Source organism: Musa acuminata, chromosome BXJ2-2, assembly GCF_036884655.1.
Source record: "Musa acuminata AAA Group cultivar baxijiao chromosome BXJ2-2, Cavendish_Baxijiao_AAA, whole genome shotgun sequence".
NCBI lineage: Eukaryota > Viridiplantae > Streptophyta > Magnoliopsida > Zingiberales > Musaceae > Musa > Musa acuminata.
The window spans coordinates 28,524,900-28,539,564 of NC_088339.1; the positions used below are offsets into that span (position 1 = coordinate 28,524,900).

Sequence of the window (14,665 nt, forward strand, 5' to 3'; positions counted from 1 at the left end):
CCAAAACAGAGTTAGATTGCAGAGTTTGGCCTGACAGGGAAAGGCTGTTCTGTCTCTTTCATTGTATTCATTTTGGGTTGGAATTGGCTTTGGACTTCAGAGTAGCAGACAACACTAAACCTTTGATATTTCAACAACAGCCAGTGTTAAATTGTTCCACGCAAGTCAGGCATGCTGAATTCTAGTAAAAGCTTTAGCTGTTCTCCATGTCCGATGCAGAAACTATCTCCTCTTCTGACACGAACACATCCAGTTTTCAACGATGGAATAGTTTGTTCCATAAGCTTTTTTGCTTTATGTGGGAGTTTTACCACCTCAAGCAAGAGGAAGACTCTTCTCTCACACTCCAACATCGTTCTACTCAATCAGAGCTTTACTCTTCGATCCACGATGGATGCATTGAACAAACTCCAGTTGCTATTCCCCTGAACTATTGCTTTAGCTGAAACCTGGTTGTCCGCTTGAACAGGAGATGGTTGTTTTGTCCATGTCGAGTTAATTACCCACTTGCGCTGCATCACATGGAATTGTGCTTCGGCTGCTGCTTGGACCTGCCCTTGAAGCCATGAAGATTCCAGATCAACAAGGACATCATATGACAGGAGATGGGCATCTTTGTCTTGCACTTGGGAACATTAATTTAACACACAAGAACAGAAGAAGATATGGTGTTCAATCAACTGAGGACTCGTAGCAATCTCAACTTGTACTTGTGTTACTGCATGTCCCAGTTTAAGATCATCTGGCAGATGCTGAAAGCCATTGATTTCCACATGGAGTTTGGTGAGGCCATGTGAGGCAGTGTAATACGGTCAAATGAAGGAAAAGAAGGGAGAAGATGGTGAAGAGGTACAGGCCCTCCATGGACTCTTGCAATCGACAAAAGTCTTCCACTACAGAAAGACCTCTCTCTCTTTTCTGATGCCTTCTAAATTAAAGGAGGTGTCCTTCCTCAAAAGAAGTTTAGAAGCCTTATATGATTGCTGCACAAAATTAATCATGTCCAGACTGATCTGAGCAAGAGAATTGCGAAGAAAAATAATTGAAGTTGGAGTAAATTGTCTGTGCTTCCTTTCACAAGCACCAATTGCATCTGGTTGATGAATATTGGAGCTGCATCAGAAATGAAATTGCAGTTTTTGCAGGTCAGAGTTCTCCTCTCTTACATTTGTCTGCGAAACCATCTGCCACTCATTTTTTTGGTTCATTTGTTTGAGCTTCATACTACTGTGGACTGTCCTTGCTGATGCAAATTGTAATCTGAATCTATAAACCAATACTTTATGATTGTTGGTGCTACATCTATGATATCATTTCATAATTTTTGGTTAGTTTTGGTAGATACTGCATCAAAATTGGGAAAAAAGTATCCATTTTTTCAGCAAGAGAACTTTGAAGTTTGGAACTTTATATATGTTGTCTTATACAATCTTCACCTGCATCCAGGCTTTTGCAGCACCAAAAAGATAGCCACATTTAAGAGAAATGCTTAGTGTTAATCCCTAGAATGGGATTTCCACAAACGGTATTTGAGTACAAATTCAAAAGAAGAAGACTCCAAATCACAAACTTTGGTGCTCACTATATGTCTCAAAATGGAAAAGCCCTGCAGTATCAATTCGTCGGAATTTCAAGCACTGAGTTCACCAATTACAAGCACAACTTGCATCTGACTGTTAATGCTCCAAATCGATCTCTGTCTATGTTGAGGCCACCTACTTCTGCCAGTAGAAAGTAGCACCTCCATGTCTTTCTAGAGTCCCTGTTTTTGCCCTGCTAAAACATAAAACAAGACTCAGAATTTTCCCCATATAGACTATACTGTAGTATTTGATAAAAGAAGCATTCAAAAAAAAAAAGAAAAGAAAAGAAAAAGGGAGAATAATCTGATCACATTGACATGGAGATTGAAGAGTTTAACAGCATCTCATAAGCAACAATGCTTTATCCAGTCGAATAAGATAGCATAAGGTTTTGATGTTAGAGCTCTGGTGACTAATGTTGATGTCAGCTAGAAAAGGCACATAAACTAGCTTGGCCATGGTGATGGTGGTGAGCATAACAACAAGAAGGTTCAATTATAAAAGTAATAATAATAATAATAAAAGACATTCTTTAAGTTAAATTAGCTGAAATCAAGTAAACGGCTAAACAGCTGAAACTAATTAGTGAATTTTAGAAATACACTGCTGGCGAAAGCCATGAAAAAAAATGGTGAGATGATTTCAACTTGTCGTGCATGATCTTGAAATTTGTGTGGAAATAGGAAATGAGTATCACAATAATCAGTGCAAAGTGAACATAAGAAGATGTGCTATTTTTACCTCTTTGGAACCATGATTTTCTCATAGCTTTGCGGACATGCTGTTCATGTTTCTCCAGAAATTCATCAACCTTTTCTGATTGGAGAAGTACAGGCCCCGAGAAATCCACCTTTTCTGCTCGATCTCTATAACCCTGAAAATTTTCAGACCAAATGGTAAATGACTAGCTAAGCTATTGGTGTGGAAGAAAGCGAAAAATGTTGGAGTAGCTGCATCAGTACCAGGCCCTGATTCTTAGATAGTACCACTGCATCACGAGGATGATAGGCAGCAAAAGAATGCATTGAGTCTTGAAGTTCTGGATGTAACCATTGCTTCAGCATTGCATCCTTTGTTGACTCATAGGGCTTGTGGCCTTTCGAATTAGAATGGGGAGCATATCCAAGATATCCATTCTCTTCTCCATTAAACTTGAAAGCACTCTTCACCTGTGAATTATTTGATGGATCCAACTTCCCCAATTTGTCCTGTCTGGATCTGGTTTTAGCCTGTGGTTTGATGTGTGGATGGTCGTCTTTCGGTTTCTTTGTACATGCAAAGCCGGTGCAAGCAGAGACAATCAAGGGACCTGAGTAAGTGTCTCCTTGAGAGATTGGCTTCACTTGTTGATGCTCATCCCTGGATCTAGCAGTTGGTATCTGTTGCTGACCGTTTACTCCTGAAATATCTCGTTTTGGGCCACTTCTGTTGGTTCCTTGAGCAATTTTCAAACCCTGCCAGAAACTTGCCATTCAATGATGATGCTAAAACACTACCAGACTTATTCAAAGATTATGTTCAATAATCTCAAGGACTGACTTTTAAAATTTCTCTATCGACTAATTTGCATGTGTGCACATGTACATTAGAGAGAGAGAGAGAGAGAGAGAGAGAGAGAGACCTCTCCTTGAGATGCTATTTTTGCTAGATTGTTTGATTCATGTGAAGGCTTATTTGCTCTTGAAGGTTTTCCTGTTGCCTCTGCAACACGTAATCTGCCATTGACACCCCTCCTGAAATAATAATGCAGTAAATCGATTAGAAGTTCAAGAAGTAAGCTGCAATTTGATCTTTCTGTAGAAGAAAGAAAGCAACAGTACATTCATATCATACAGAATAATCAGATCCTTCTATATATCATATGAAATAGGGACCATATCATATTTTTCTCAAGTAATTTTCAGCTCACCTGCGAGACTCCTCACGGAACTTTGCATCAATTTCTTTGTTTGGTTGGTACTTGGGCAAGCTAGATGGATCGCTTGCATAAGGCTTTGCCCTAAAATACTGAACAAGCATACCGAAAAAAAATTAGATTGTGAAGCCTGACATGTTTTGGAGGAAGAGTGTCCTTAACACCAAAAAAAAAAAAATCAAAAGGACAGATGAAACTATAAAAAGTAAGCAGCCATGATATCAATGTTGCATAGAATTACATAGGATGCATTAGACAACTCACAAGCCAAATTCTACTGAAATTTGATCTGTAACTCGGGAACCTGCCATGCACATGCAACAAGGTCTGTAAACATGATCTTGATGTTGGCAGGGAAATGATTCTGAGCTTGGTTGTCCCTAGTTAAATTATTCTAGAGGATTACAAAAATAAATTAATAGTGTATAAGCAAATTTTCTGACAGACTTTCTATCATATGGAAGTCACAAAGCAATGTGAAAGTGTGGTCCTTCCAGCTGCCTACAATATATATAGTCTTCCCTTTTCCATGTCCAGCAAGAAATGTAGAAATAAACCAACCTTTTCAAAGAGCATAAGCTTTTCGGGAAAAATGGTAAACCTATTGATCATTTTATCACAATGAACACCAGAATTTTGTTAGAAAAGGACTGATGCAAGTATGGCGAAGGAGTCATGTAAACAAGTCTACACAGCTGCAATGCAGAGTATCTCTCAACATGTAAAATTATCTTCATAGCAATATCAGTCTTGCACAATGTGGAACAATGAGAAGATAATTTTTAAGAAAGAGACTCATTGGAGACTAAATTTTGTACAAGTATTACCTCAGAAGTAAGAGCAGTAGAAGCTGTGCCACGTTTATCAGGTTCGATTGACAAAAATGTTCCTAACAATTTCAATGCACTTTCTGGTAAAAAGTTATATGTCGTTTGGAGGCAACTCTCATAAGGATGTTGAGGTTTAAAAACCGTTGCATGGGGCGTCTTGGATTTCTTCCAATAGTCTTCTGGTGGAGAGCCACAGAGCTTAAAGATTTTATGCATTTGTTCAACCTGAAGATAAACAAAAAACAATTAGGACATCAAGCAAATAATATTGCATTACCTTTATATAGGAGAATTTTCAACAAAAATAACATTTAGCATGTCTTCTTCAAACGATATGTATATGCTGTATTGATTGAAGGATGATGGAATTCTAAGACGGCTTTGCTAACTACATGTGACTTGGAATTTGGAAAACTAACCATGCTTGGGCACTAATCTTTTTCTATATTTGTCATATCATATCTCCACAATAGAGTGAGATCGTCAAATTCATGTACTGCCTTTTGGCATTAGTTGTTCTTCGTGCAACAATTCATGTGTGGCTAAATCCCATTTCTTGTTTCCATGAGCATCAGCATATAACTGCAGGACTTCACAGACAAATATGAACAATGCAGGATCAGACTGATTACCTCTGTTCTTCCTTGTAAGATAGGCATCCCAAGAAAGAGTTCTGCAAATACACATCCGACGCTCCACAAATCCACAGAGGCATCATAATCCGTTGATCCTAGGAGAAGCTCAGGTGGACGATACCATAACGTCACAACTCGGCTTGTTAGTGGTTGTTTTTCCCCGGGATTCAAGATGTTCGCCAAACCGAAATCAGCAACCTTCAGAATGCCTTCATTGTTAACTAAAAGGTTTGCACATTTGATGTCACGATGAATGATACCGCGTGAATGACACTGTTCAATCCCAGATAGTAACTGTTTCATATAGCATTTGATCTGTAACATGAAAGCAAAGTCAAGTGCCTGCTTCACTGAGAATCTGTAATAGTTTGGAAGGAACATGAATAACCTGTTGTTCACTAAAGTTGATGTCTGGAGAAGATGATAGCCCTGCAAGATCATGCTCCATATATTCGAAAACAAGGTATATACTACATGATAACCGTGAAGTAATTATACCCTCCAGCTTCATGATATTTGGATGATCAAGCTTGCGGAGGATCTGTATCTCCCTTGCCATAAATCTAACACTCTCAGGCTCAAAATTGTCAAAGTGCACCTTCTTCAGAGCAACAATCCTCCCCGTATCAATCTCGCGAGCTCTAAACACACTGCTATAGGTACCTTGCCCGATCTTACATGCATTTGAAATGGAGTAAGATAAATCAGATAATAACCAAATAAAGAAACAGAAAAAGAAACAGTGTTCATGCAGAAGATCAACAAATGTAGTTCTCCAGCAGCAACCAGCAGTAAAAAAAGATCACGAAGCTCCGGACATAGCGTAAGCTGACAAGCCAATTGGTAGAATGTCTCATCATTTTTGGACTGATTCATTTTCATGAATTATAGGATATCATAGGCCATATTTGCTAGCATATGGCAGATTCCAAAACATGCATGAATTAGTTTTCTCATTGCTCAAGCCTTTCTTGCCCTCATTTAAACAAAGCAATATGTGGGGAAATCCAAGATGCAAAGTTCTTTTTCCCATCAACTATGACCCTTAATCTTGGAGGCTAAAAGAACAACAGGATAGAAGATCATTAAAACTCCATCTTAAGAAGAACTGTTTTCTGCAGAAAAGATAACAGAACAGAAAGAAATCCATCGACTAAACGGCACATAATTTCTTCAAAGAAACACACAAAAAAAGGGGGAAAGAAAGAAACTATACATAGATTCGACGAACTCGAAATGTGTTTATTTTGCTCTTCAATTTTCTTTCTAATCTGAGATGATAACTTCAATTGGTTGAAGCAATAGATAGCAACAATTCTCAAGAGAGAAAGAAAAGAAAATAACATAACGAGAAAAAAAACCATGAAATCTTGGTAATACCTTCCCTAATTTCTCAAAGGAGTCAGCTTTGAGGGGCACCCATCCCTGAATGGCTTCTCTGGCGACACTGCTCAGCCATGACGGCCATCCTGCAGCAACCTGCTCTCCCTCGGTGCACCGATTCATATTCCGCAACTGAAAGTTCTCCGAACTGTCGCCGGCCGACTCAACATTCGCAGATTTCTCCGATTCGCTTTGGTCCCCGAACTCATCGTTATCGACCTGAGGTTCGTTCCACAGCGACGACGAGGCCGGCAGAAGGTCCCTGGACGTCTCAAGGCTCCCCGAGACGCCCGAGGAGTCTGCCGCGGGCGTGACAGGGACTTTCGACGCGACGCAACCCATCACGGCCTATAGCTTGCCGGTCACCAGCACGGCAATCTCTGGGCACCAATGTGATGGGAACGAAGAAAGAAAGGAGGAGAAGAAGATGCCGGACGGGCTACAATCCCTCTGAACGTAGAATAATGAGACATTTAACTCTGTTCTCTTTCTCCTCCACCGTGTGATAATTGCGTTCTGCATCGCCTTCCACCTCTGGCCAGATTAGTTGGGAAAGATCACGCAGGCAACAGAGCAAGAATAGGAGGGACAGGGGATCCAGCACGGGTGGAAGCCGCCCAAAGATAGAAAGGTCGGATCTTTTCGAGCTTCTTCACTTCAAAAATAGGGTCTTTCCCTCTTGTCGTCCTCTTTGCTGTTGCTTTGTTGGTATGATTGAAGGTTTAACGCTGTCTCGCCCAAACAACTCATTCCGAGGTTAACGCGGGAAGAGCTGATGAATCGTCCCTCGAGCGTCTTGGAGCTTTCTCGCATCTCATATGACATAAAGGAGGCAACTTTGGTTGACATGAACACGGAAACATCTGATGATCTTGGATTTGTGTTGCTTCGTCTGCCGACAGTGAAGTTGGACACGCCAAGAAAGGACCAATCAAATAGAAAGTTCTTGGTGGTGTAGGACTAACAAGAACAGAGAAGCAAGTGTTGGTTAGTCCCAACCTTGGCCACTGACCAAAAACACACCTGCCGCAAGATCCTGTGGGTGGGTTGAGAGTCGAGAGGCATTGCTTTGGTGGGGAGATGTTGCTCTAGCCGTGTGGGTTCTTACATTGGATTTCAATCTCCATTACCCATCACATAAAATACTCCACATCATTGCTCACCCAAAGAGTATATACAGAATGAATTTTGAAGATTCGTAGACTTTATACCCTCCCTTGTTGGCTCAACTTTTCATCACACTAACATTTTTGCTCCTTACATCTTTTTTGTCTTTTTAGGCAGGTGGTAGTACTTCTCTCAGCATCATAGAATGTAGACAAGACTAATTCATATAGATTGTCCAATGTAAATAAAAGATTCTTCACCAAGAATCAAAGGATACCACCTTAAAATTGCTTCCCACGCCTAGCTTATCAGTCTCTCTCCTTATTTTGATTGCACTTTCACCAACATGTTCAGTCCTTAAAGAAAGATGCCAAGTGGTAAAAATATGTAATAAACAAGAACAACAGCTTTCTTCCTTTCCTAGATCGATGTGTTGCAGGAAAGCAAGGGAGTCTTCCTGCACTCGGAAGCTTTTTGCTTGAATCTACAATGACCACTTGAGTATATTGATGCAGCACTGACCATGTTGCAAACAACCAGTGGTCAGATACTTTAAATGTGCTCTGGGCAGGAACAGATCACTAGAGTTTTGTGCAGAGGCTCCTGTCATGTGATGAATTCAAGTAGTGATGAGATTTAAGAGCAAATGTTTGTAGTAAAATTTGGTTCGGTCAACTTTAATACTTGAATTTTCTTGAAATGAAAAGATCCTCTATACATCCTACCAATTCCTGGATTCTGATGGCACAAACAATCCAAGATCTCTTCAGTTACATGTCATCACTAATAGATTTAGTTACATGTTGCAAAACTCCCAGATATTATCTTATCAAGCTTTTGAACCCACTGCCCACTTCAATCATGATATCAAGTATGGTGAAGGATAAAAGCAGTCCATGGTGTCAATTACTTTAGACCAAATCTGGAAAGCTAGGCATCATCATGTTCTTGTCTCAGCTGAACTGCCACTGCCTGTTCAACATTCTCTCTTAAATCTGCTCTATCAAGAGAAATCTGACAACTAGTAGTACTATTAAGAGTGTTTGGTGGGATGCTGCTTGCAGCAGCTCTGGCACTCATCATGTTCTCAACTGCTGTTTCTCTCTTTCAACATGCTTTCCTGCATTTTGCACCAGATATCTTTGCTGCTGCTTAATACCAAATTGGTAGATTATTTCCCCAATTATTTTTCTCCTTTCCTTTAGAATTTTCGATCTGATAACTTCTGCATTACAAGTCAGAAGAACTATGGGAGAACCTGTCATCCATTCTACAAAGTCGGGGATCATCAAATCTCAGTCACCAGCCATATTGCAAAGACACCGGAAAGGAGTCGCTGCCCAAACGTGAACTCTGTGCGCCTCACCGCATGATGGTAAAAAAAGACCCATCGCGACCGTCCATTAGAATTCCTCCGACATCGCGGCCGTCCATGTTGTTGAACAGACACGTAAATGATAAAGAGCATAATTTGATCGAATCAAATGGACGATTGAGATGACAAGAGAGGATGGAATGAACGGTGGTTGATGAACCCACTTTACGATCTAAAGACACGGCTTCTCCGAGATCTCCGCGACCGTAGGAAGGGGATGGGAGACGAAGAGCAGAAGGACAAACCTGCGGCCTCTCCTTCCGATCGAATCCCAGGAGGCCACAAGCCCCTTCTTCGATGCATCGTAAAACTGGGTAAAGGTCGCTCCTTTGATTCTTTATCTGCTTCTTGTTGAGGATTCAGATATGAGCCTTCTTCCATTTTTCTTTTTCTTTGAAGGTGGGGCTGCGATCACTTGCAAGAATGAGTTGGAGAGCATAAATGAGGAAATCTTGGAGTCAGTGTGTGTGCAGCTGAGGGAAGCAATGAACAAATCTGCAAACTCCTCTTCAGGAAATGTTGTTTCCATGGACTGGAGCAAACGGCTCGGGAAACCCCTCATTTCTGCGCCCGAAGAGTTCAGAAATTGTCGGAGCTTGGATTTGGATAGCAACTTTATTGTTGTTCATGGAGCAGGTTGGCTAGGATGGTCAAATTTCTTAGCTTTGTTTCTTCTTTCTTGATCTTTTATTCTTCAAGAACAGTTCGGTTATGAATGCCAAAAGCCCGAACAGCAACTTGCTGGCAAGGGGTTTCAATTTCTCTTCATACTGATCGGAAATTTTAAGCCTGTTGTTGCCAGAGAAGTGTTTGACTGTTGCTAGAGTGTTTCAGAAGTAGAGTAATCTTTTTCTGCATGACATATTTTCTTTCTCACAATGAAGATAACTTCTTTTAACTATCTGGTTTAGTCATTACCTGCTATTTGCTTTTAAAGATTAATGTCAACTTGGTGAAGCTTTGTAGAGCAAGAAAATATTATTTATACTCCCTGTTCCTTGATGTAGTGGCAATTATTTTGAGTGACCTAGGCTGGTAGGATCACCAAATATATCTCCCTTTTCATAATTTCTGTTCCCACATACCCTGAATATCTTTAGAGTTTGTTCTGTGAAATGGACTTGATTTTCAAAAATAATGGATCAAGACTATAATTGTTACCCAGAAAATTCATTTATTTTGCATAAAAAGATCCACCAGAAGCATTAAGTGAAATGGGTAGCTTTCCATGGACAGGAGTAAAACTAGTTTTAATACTGTTTTGTCAATGTATATATAGCTGGTGCTAAGATAGTACTTCAAATATTTTTTACCTGTGTTTTCCAAGATTGATTCTTTGTGTGGATTATTTAACTTTTTTTCTCTTTCTTAGGGTCTTTTGGACATTTTCAAGCAAGTTCATCTGGAGTACATAAAGGAGGATTGAATCTTCCTCTCGTCAAGGCTGGTTTTGTGGCTACTCGAATCTCAGTAAGATAGATCCACTGAATTAACATTCTTTGTTAAGTAAACTGAGACCTGCTACATGAACGTTTCTATCTAGACCGTGAATGTACATTTAATGTCTTTAGTTTTGTTTATCATTTTCTAAAATTGCACAGTGGTCTTGATTGCCTATTCTTAGTGGTTTTCCAAATAATGAATCTTGCTTTGATCTGGAATTATTTTGAATCTTCAATAACCTGAAGAAAGTCATGATGTTCTTATCCATCGGTCATTGACTCTTCTCCTGGTTGGTATAGAACATATACATTTGAGGGAGATGCTTTGATGTCAAACATTGCTGTTTATTTGAAGAAATATAACGTGACATACTTTGTCCATTGAAACCCATTATCGTGTCATCCTAGAAGTTTTGCATCAAATATGGATGTCGATTATATAAAAACCTTGAGGTGATAGGCTGCATGTGGAGAACTCCTTGGACCAGAAGTCAACTTTCTTCTTCCAGCTTTCTTTTGTGTTATCCCTTTTAGAAATGAGAAATGTTTTGTCTAGCATTGATAAAAAAACCTTATAGATTTACATATGTTAAACTTCAACTCTCAAAAGCTGATGCAACTGATCGTAGAACTTTGTTGTTGTAATACATGACAGGTGCTTTCTTCTATTGAATTTTGACTTGTTGAGAGCCTCTTGTTACATCTTTAAGTCAACCATGTGTTTCTCAGATATTCTTTGGTTACACCTTATACATCATTGTTGCATATTTTTGTTATGCCTTCATAACTTGATATTATTTTCACTGTTTCTGTAATTCAGGTGACATCACTTAACCTGGAAATTGTGAGAGCTCTTGCCAGAGGTATGCATTTTGTTCTGAAGGTTAAGTATCACGTGAGGCCTCTACCATTATTGGTTTGATGTTTAGTTGGTATATAAATGTTTTATCCATCTTGACATTTTCAACTTTTATATTGCTCCTGCATCATTGGTCTTTATCTCCTTCTCCTGCCAGTATCTACCATTTGCCGGATGCTTCTGCCTGGATGCCAACTCAGTAACCATAAAACAGTATCATCAATCATCACTCTGTTTGCTAATTAATTCAGTCTTATGCCAAAGTCGAAATGTTTACGCCATATGTTTTTAAATAAAGAATCTTGTTGTGCACACCACTTCACATCCTATGAAGCACGAGTGGTTGATACTTGATAGGAGATTGGGACTATACAGTTAGGATTATACTACGACCTGAGTCATCGATTTGGACGCAGATGCAAATATGGCATGATGAAGGTGCACCAATATGTCAATTCTTGAAAAATAGAATTTAATATAGTGTAGATTCAATGATGAAGCAATAAATGTAATATTATATGTGACAAAACTTGTTATATAAAGTGTTAGGATCTTAGTTATATATTGATGAATAATAAAATATTTAACTAGCATTTCAAACTTATCTGTCATAAAATAATGTTTTTTTGGTTACATAATTCTCAAAAGAGTGTACGAGTATAACAAGAACTTATGACAGATGAAATTATAATAATTATTACATACTTTCAGGAACTGATACTCCATGCAAACAACACAAAACAATTATATATACATCTCATCCATGATCAAAAAATTCACATTCAAGAACAACAGTGTTCTAGAAAGTATCCACAAAGTTTCCTTATGCTTATTGAAATATATTATCTTTTACTAATTACGTAAAATATGGTTACCTTGATGTAGCATTCAACACATTTGTGAAATATGCTAAGATTATCTGTATGACATGTACCAATTATGGTTACATTGAGCAACGTTAATCATCCATGTCTCACGGATCACATCTCAGCATACTATGAACCTTAGCCTTTGCTTAGGAGAGTATGAATTCATTTGCAGGTCAGTGCAAATGATTCTATTTACATGGCCAGAGATCCCAAATATAGATTTTCTAGATGATTTTTTTTATTTTTTACAAAACGTAAGTTAGTTACATTTCTTGCGTGACTTTTGAATTCTTATGCAGGAATTACATAGATGACAAATCCTGATGATACATTGATCTCCTTGCAGAAGGGATACCATCTGTTGGAATGTCACCATTTGCTTGTGGATGGTCAACTCATGGAAGAAATGTTAGACTCTTAAACCCGGTGGTTATGCAATTTATATTTTAGTTTTAAGGGTTCAGATAACAATATGCACAGGACAAACTCATTTTGCTATTCTTATATAAATATTATCATTTCTCTCTAAGGTAATCACTATCCGTCTCTATTGCTCTCATTAATACTCTTTTTTGAGATTTTTTGTTATAAAGGGAGCTTAATTACAAGTTGCATACAAGGTTCACAGCTAACTAAAGCTGTGGCTTTTTTCAGGTCGCATCAGCTGATGTTTCTCATGTCATCAGCGCACTCCATTCTGGTTTTGTCCCTGTAAGTCGTAAACATTCAATCTCTGTTGCGGTACTTCTATAGTTTGGATCTGGAATCTGAAACAAGAGGGGAAACATAAGTTTGTCTTTAAGGAAAGAATAGAACACTTTGCTTGTTGTAGGAGACAGAAATGGTCATATTAAGTAATTAGCATATTCAAAGTGATTGGTATTACAAAAGATAAGGGAGATGAGGGAGTTATTTCTGCAAGCTGCATGCATACAGTAATTAAATCTTTAATTAGTAGTTCCTTAAGTGGTAAGAAATGCATAGTAGCTTGATAGAGGGTACAAATTAATTTATTCTCTCATTTTCTTTATATTCATTCGCACTATAAATTAAAGAATTTAACAGCACCAGGCTAGTGGCATAAGACGTCATCTCTTGCAGGTTTTACATGGAGATGCTGTAGTGGATGACTTACAGGTTGGTTCAACAGTAACTTTAAGTTTTCTTGAACTTCAAATTTTGTATCCTTATCAGTGAAAAGCTATTATTTTGCACATTTTTTGATCTGGTACTGACTATGGGGCTAAATTGATCAGGATTGCACCATATTGAGTGGGGATGTGATCATACGTCATCTTTCACAGCTACTAATGCCCAACTATGTTGTGTTTCTTGTATCCACAAATGCATCTATTTTGAAAAGTTTGTGTATTGTTTACTAAGCTAAAGTATTTCAAAAGTTCTTTCTTTAAATACTGCAACACCTGCAATGTGTTTTTTTAGCCCAGATGCTTGTTATAAGTGTTGCTCTTAAGCACTCTTGTAGGGTTTAAATTTCAAACTATTGTGACTTGCTTTCCTACTATTTAACATGAAGACAGATGTTCTAGGAGTTTATGATCGGCCACCAACAGACCCACATGCCATTCTTCTCAGAAAAATCGGTAAGCATTCATTTATTGCATGTGATATTTTGGTTAACTATAACTAAGGACAAGTTTGAAAAAGAGAATGATAACGCAAACCGTGGGGCTGTAAGTCGAAAGGCATGGAGTTAATTGTTTCTTGAAAAATCCAGGTTTTTGACACAATCTTTTCTTTTTCAGTTCATTATTCTGGTAGCCCTAGTTTCCTACTTTCACTTGCTATAAATTCAAATAAATTTCAGTTGTATGATATTCCTGCTGAGCTAACATATTCATAACAGCTGTAGATGAGGATGAAAATTGGATGATTGTCAAGCCCAAACTACAGCATGAGAAAATGGGAGGTATTTGATGACTGCTGAATGCACAAATAATTTATCTAGGAAAGAAATGTGTAATGTATGACAGTGTCATGGACCTCAACACATGGAGAAATCAATCATTATATTCTGCTGCTGCCTTAAGTAAATAGATGTAGCATGTGTGATAGTTCTGAACTCAAAAGCAACTCCTTATTACATGCAGTTGAGATTACAGTGGCAGCCCATGATACAACCGGCGGGATGAAGACCAAAATATCTGAAGCTGCAACGATCGCAAAGCTAGGAATTAACGTCTACATCACCAAGGTAATAATCATTCAGTGCTAAAAGGAACTTCAAATTGCTGGTGTCTGACCAATCTTAAGCATCTCCTTGGGTTTGTAGGCTGGAACACCACACTCTTTAAGAGCTCTTAGGGGAGAAGTTGGTGATGCTCCAGATGATTGGCTTGGGACTGTCATCTGCTCCTCCAAGAACAGTATTTTTCAGAACACCGGTGGCCAAGTATGATACCTGTAATCTTGATTGCTATCAGCCCCTTGGTGTGCCCTAGTTTCGCCTTTGTTTTCATCCCCGGTAGTGCAATATCACTTTGCTTTGTGATCACTAGTTCTTGGATACAGCAAAGCTTTATTACAATTTTGTTGCAATCATAAAAAAGACAACTTTTATGCATGCAGAGGCCATTTTTAAATGCATTTTTTTCTTGAGGCTAAGGATACCATGACATTGTTGCATCTTAAGATCATCTTCCGTAA

General features: G+C 38.6%; 2 protein-coding genes across 2 annotated transcripts; one reads left to right on the plus strand and one right to left on the minus strand.

Annotated features, from left to right (window-relative positions):
* Positions 1–1,213: 1,213 nt before the first annotated feature.
* Positions 1,214–7,496, minus strand: LOC135605844 (protein IMPAIRED IN BABA-INDUCED STERILITY 1-like). The gene is made up of 9 exons (XM_065096363.1): positions 6,344–7,496; positions 5,352–5,636; positions 4,961–5,278; positions 4,326–4,553; positions 3,493–3,590; positions 3,205–3,316; positions 2,546–3,037; positions 2,325–2,457; positions 1,214–1,773 (listed from the first exon to the last, which is right to left on the minus strand). The coding sequence occupies exons 1-9, from the start codon at positions 6,686–6,688 to the stop codon at positions 1,754–1,756; spliced, it is 2,031 nt and encodes a 676-aa protein (XP_064952435.1). The 5' UTR covers positions 6,689–7,496; the 3' UTR covers positions 1,214–1,753.
* Positions 7,497–8,967: 1,471 nt separating this feature from the next.
* On the plus strand, positions 8,968–14,582 carry LOC135605845 (isopentenyl phosphate kinase-like). Its single transcript, XM_065096364.1, has 12 exons — positions 8,968–9,142; positions 9,228–9,464; positions 10,201–10,298; positions 11,091–11,133; positions 12,345–12,406; positions 12,653–12,709; positions 13,100–13,135; positions 13,255–13,332; positions 13,536–13,602; positions 13,866–13,928; positions 14,110–14,213; positions 14,292–14,582. Exons 1-12 carry the CDS (start codon positions 8,983–8,985, stop codon positions 14,415–14,417), a joined length of 1,131 nt encoding a protein of 376 aa, XP_064952436.1. The 5' UTR covers positions 8,968–8,982; the 3' UTR covers positions 14,418–14,582.
* The last annotated feature ends 83 nt before the right edge of the window (positions 14,583–14,665 follow it).